Raw genomic sequence first — 4,218 nt, 5'->3', positions numbered from 1 at the left:
ACGCATTCGCCCCCCTTGTCGCAGTTATCTCAATTGTACAGCATTGAGCCCCATTTGTGCCCGCTAATCCATTCTGATTTCTTTTTTTTCTCTTCTGCTCTTTCTCCAAAATCCGTTTTGATTATTTGGTATATCGCTACTGCAATATGAGCAATATGCCATGCTCTCTTCCATGTGTTTCAGTTCCTGGGGCTATTGCTTTTTCCGCGTTTCCGTGTCCCACATCGAGACACGCCGTCTGCTTCCGGCGTTCAATACCGGCGATAATAAATAAATAAATACTCACACATTATTCTTAAATGTCTACGCTGAAGAGGAGGTAATATCTATGTGTGTTTTTGGGTTTTTGGGGTAGACTAAAAGGTGCATGGGGTCAGGTGATCTCTTACGTCTGATTGCAATGTGGAGTGTGAAGGTGGAGAGTATTGGCTGCTGCTGCTCCTGAAATCTGTCGCTCTTCAGCAACTACTTCGTTATCATAACCGCGTCTGCTCCCATCCCGTGTCCCATTGGCCTTAAAATTAAACTCTAACAACTAGCATCGTCTTTGAGGTTCTCGGTCACTGAATACATGTGTGTCTGTATGTATGTCTCTTGCTACAGGGCATGTATTCGGGGTCAATCAAGAAGTAGAAGATCCTTATGCCCGGCCCGATTTTAGTGTTTAAATTATTCTCCTTAAAACCAAAACCTACTTACAAAGCTACTGAATGCACGAATCCTCGGGACACTCACTCACATGATGCGGTGCATTCGCGCATACGGCTGGCTCCATGGAAGGACATGGAAAGCGGGAATGGAGGATGGAGGGAATCGTGGGGAGTTTGGGTTTGGTATAAAAGTGAACGCACTGCTCCGCCCTCTCCCCCTCTATTGATTATTAACACTAATGATCTGGTTGATCCATCCAATGAACGAGGACACCTTCACGTAAACACCGGGCACATCCACTCGTCCGCAACCGAAACCCCAGGACACCAGACCGGCCAGCTCGTAGAATCCATCATCCTGGCAAACGAGCGGTCCACCACCATCACCCTGGCACGCATCGTTACCCTCCTCACCGCCGGCACAAAAACTGGACGCCGGCAGGATGAAGATCTTCTCCGTCACGGCGTTCACCTTGCGGATACACTCGGCATCGCTCACGATCGGTATCTCGGCCTCACGAACCCGCAGCGGAATCGGACCAGCTTCACCCATGTAGCCGTATCCCGTCACCGTGCAGCGTTTACCAGCGGCGTGACTCACACCTCGTGCCGGTAAACAAACCTGAAACAGGACACAGGAATGAGCGAGTGAGCGGAAAATCAACCAAAGCAAGTTTAACCGGTGACTTACCAAACACACGCCATCACGCAGTTCCGCCTGGCCATGGAGCTTCAGCAGCGCTATGTCGTTATCGAGCGTCTGGCTGTTGTGATTGTGGTGGATGTAGGTCGTCGCAACACGTAGCGTCTGTGCTCCGGGGCTTCCGTACTTGCGCGTCAGATCATAATCCCCTACACGGACGTATATGGCATCACCGGACCGGACAATGCTAGCAAAAAGAAAAGAGAGCATCGCAGCATTATTTGATCACCTTCTCTCGGATAGTAGCACTCCCATTGCACTCACTTCGTAACACAATGTGCCGCCGTCAACACCCACTGCGTACCGATGAGGGCAGCACCGCAGAGATACTGATTGAGCGAGTTGATCAGAGCGACCTGCCAGCACCATTCCCCGTTCTCGCCATCCTCCCCACCAACGACACGTCCCTTCCGGTGGTTGTTCCAGTACTTGGCCAACGTGGCATTCTCCTTGAGGCTCGGATGATGATGCAAATCCTCCGGCACGGTATCGTTGTGATCGTGGTAGATGATCGGTATCGGCACGATGCTACTACCGAGCACTAACCGTTCCGAGCTCTTCGACCGATAGATACTGTCCACATCGATATGCCGTCCATGGCGTGACGTTCCGGTTCCCCGGTACCCTGATTCCTGTTCGATCGCTAGCAGCTCACGCGTTAGATAGGAACGTGCCGCCCGGCTCGTACCCTTCACACCGCAAACGTACTTCGAGTAAACCTGTGGCCGTGGTGTCGTTGTCGGTGGTTCGTACACCGGGGACTGGGCGTAGGCTGGCGGTTGCTGGGTCGGTGGCACCTCGTAGATGTTGTTACTGATCGGACCCGGGTACGGGTTCGGTGCCGGTGGACCATAACCTTGGACCTGGTGTGGTGGTAGCGGAGATTGTGGCTGTGGTGGTGGTGGTGGTGGCATTGCCACTCCCTGCATCGGATAGGGTTGTGCGATGCCCTGACCCTGCAGTACCGGTTGCTGTGGCATCATCTGTGGCGGTGGTGGTGGTGGTGGTGGAGGCAGTGCTTGCGGTGGATACGCACCACCACCGTGCGTGTCGTTGTACTTCGTTTTGCTGGCCGCTTGCACCTCCTGGATCTTGGACTTTGGAGCGCAACACTGGGTGCCGGACTTTTTGCACTTGAACAGATCCGTCATTTCGGCATTCCGGAAACAGGTGAAGCTGAGCAGACTGACGATGCACGATCCGGGGCACTCTTCTCGTGGATCCGGTGCTACCGTTGTGGTTGGGGCCGGGGTCGTAGTGGTGGTCGGTGGTGGGCGACGGTTCTGCTGTGGCCGAGGTGGTGGAGCACGCGTATTGTCGCAACAGACCGAACCACGCTTACAGTTGGCCGTGTTCGGGATGAGCACCGACGGTCGCTCACAGAACGCGGCCATAATGTTGAGCAGACAGAATCCGGGACAACGTGGCAAAGGTGGCTAGGGGAAGAAGGTAGAGGAACGGCGTTAGATTAGAACTGGAAAAAAGAAAGTGTCCGCCGCACAAGAACACCGACACTTACCGGTGTGGCCGGTCGTCTGGTCGTTGTCACTAGCTGCTGCTTGTTATCTTCGGCCACTCCCGTGATACAACACGAGTCCTCATTCGGGCAGAATGCCTCCGTATCGATGTCATCACAAAACAGTGCCAGCAACCCATTGACGCAATCACCTTCACACTCCTTGTGAACCGGTCCTTGGCCATTGTTGGCGGTCAGGGAAGAGCCCGGTTTCTGCTTCGATGGTGGCGTTTTGGTTGGTTTCGGAGTGGCCTTCGGTGTCGGATTGGTCTTCGAGCGGATCGGTTCCTCCGTGGTGTGGTGTGGCCGTTCCGTCGTCTTGGCGTACGGTTTCGGGGTGGTGGTTTTGTTGTTTTTCGAATCGAAATGAGCCGTCGGTACGTACAGATCGTCCGGTGGATTGTCCGGGTAGATGTCCCGCGAAACGCAACACTTTGTGCCACTTTTGCACAGACCGGCGGTCGTCAGGTACGCCTCGCAGTAATCGGCAATCCGATCAGCAACGCAAACCCCAGGACAGGATGCTGGAATGAACGATCGATCGATCAATCGGATGGCATCATCGTTGGTGGTTTCGCCATCCCGTCTGTTACTTACAGTTTGTTTTGTTATCCTTCTCCTTGATTTTGGCCTCGGTCGTTGGCTTTGGGGTTGTGGTTGTCGTTGGCCGCATCGTAGTGGTGGTCGGTTTGGGGCGGGCTGTGGTGGAAATGTTTGCTGCCGCCGTACTGCTTTCCACGCAGCACTTCATGCTCGGTGAGGGACACGGTATGTCGTCCAGTACCTCATAGCAGATGAGTGTGGCCAACGTGTGCACGCAAACACCCGGGCATCCCTTTGCATCCTCTGTACTGGTGATCGAGTCCAGCAGTCCTGTGGAATGCGATGGAATGCAATCGAGATACAGCAACATTAACATCTGGTGGTCTTAAAAAGGAGTTCACTTGGCAAATGGTTCAAGGAAGGAGAATTTACCTGAGAGAAAACTTCCGGCCAGTGAATCATCCTGGCTCCGTACTCCACTAGCCAGCAGCAACAGTAGTAACGGCACGGCTTTCGCAATCATTTTGCAAAAGGCGTCCACTGCTTGCAATTCATAAACAACACACTCTTCACTGCAGGCAACGAACCGTCGCTACTACAATGGTAGTCAATCTTTTGTGACTTCTTATGGAGCAGTCTTTAGGCAGGCTAAGGCAACGATACACTATGATTCACACATTCAGGTAACCACATTTCTTCACTTTATATGATGAGTCAGTTTCGGGTGGCGATCATGCATGCGTTTCCTTTCACTTCACTTTGCTGTAGTTACTTTAACAAGAATTTAATGATTAAATTAACTCATA

The 4,218-nt window shown here is 52.7% G+C and overlaps 1 protein-coding gene across 1 annotated transcript; it reads right to left on the bottom strand.

Annotated features, from left to right (window-relative positions):
- Positions 1 to 357: 357 nt before the first annotated feature.
- On the bottom strand, positions 358 to 3,971 carry LOC126573307 (protein masquerade). Its single transcript, XM_050233307.1, has 6 exons — positions 3,845 to 3,971; positions 3,467 to 3,742; positions 2,873 to 3,393; positions 1,618 to 2,789; positions 1,342 to 1,540; positions 358 to 1,272 (listed from the first exon to the last, which is right to left on the bottom strand). The coding sequence occupies exons 1-6, from the start codon at positions 3,933 to 3,935 to the stop codon at positions 871 to 873; spliced, it is 2,661 nt and encodes an 886-aa protein (XP_050089264.1). The 5' UTR covers positions 3,936 to 3,971; the 3' UTR covers positions 358 to 870.
- Positions 3,972 to 4,218: the final 247 nt, after the last annotated feature.

Source organism: Anopheles aquasalis, chromosome 2, assembly GCF_943734665.1.
Source record: "Anopheles aquasalis chromosome 2, idAnoAquaMG_Q_19, whole genome shotgun sequence".
Lineage (NCBI taxonomy): Eukaryota > Metazoa > Arthropoda > Insecta > Diptera > Culicidae > Anopheles > Anopheles aquasalis.
The sequence above is the reverse complement of the archived record's forward strand: the minus strand, read 5'-3'. Positions and strand labels throughout refer to the sequence as shown.

Bases quoted from the DNA above. Each gene is read 5' to 3' on its own strand.
- LOC126573307 (XM_050233307.1), bottom strand. From the start codon at position 3,935: ATGATTGCGAAAGCCGTGCCGTTACTACTGTTGCTGCTGGCTAGTGGA. The intron at 3,394-3,466 runs GTAAGTAACAGA...CGTTCATTCCAG, and splicing joins GAAGGATAACAAAACAAACT to CATCCTGTCCTGGGGTTTGC. The intron at 1,273-1,341 runs GTAAGTCACCGG...GTCCTGTTTCAG, and splicing joins TGCGTGATGGCGTGTGTTTG to GTTTGTTTACCGGCACGAGG.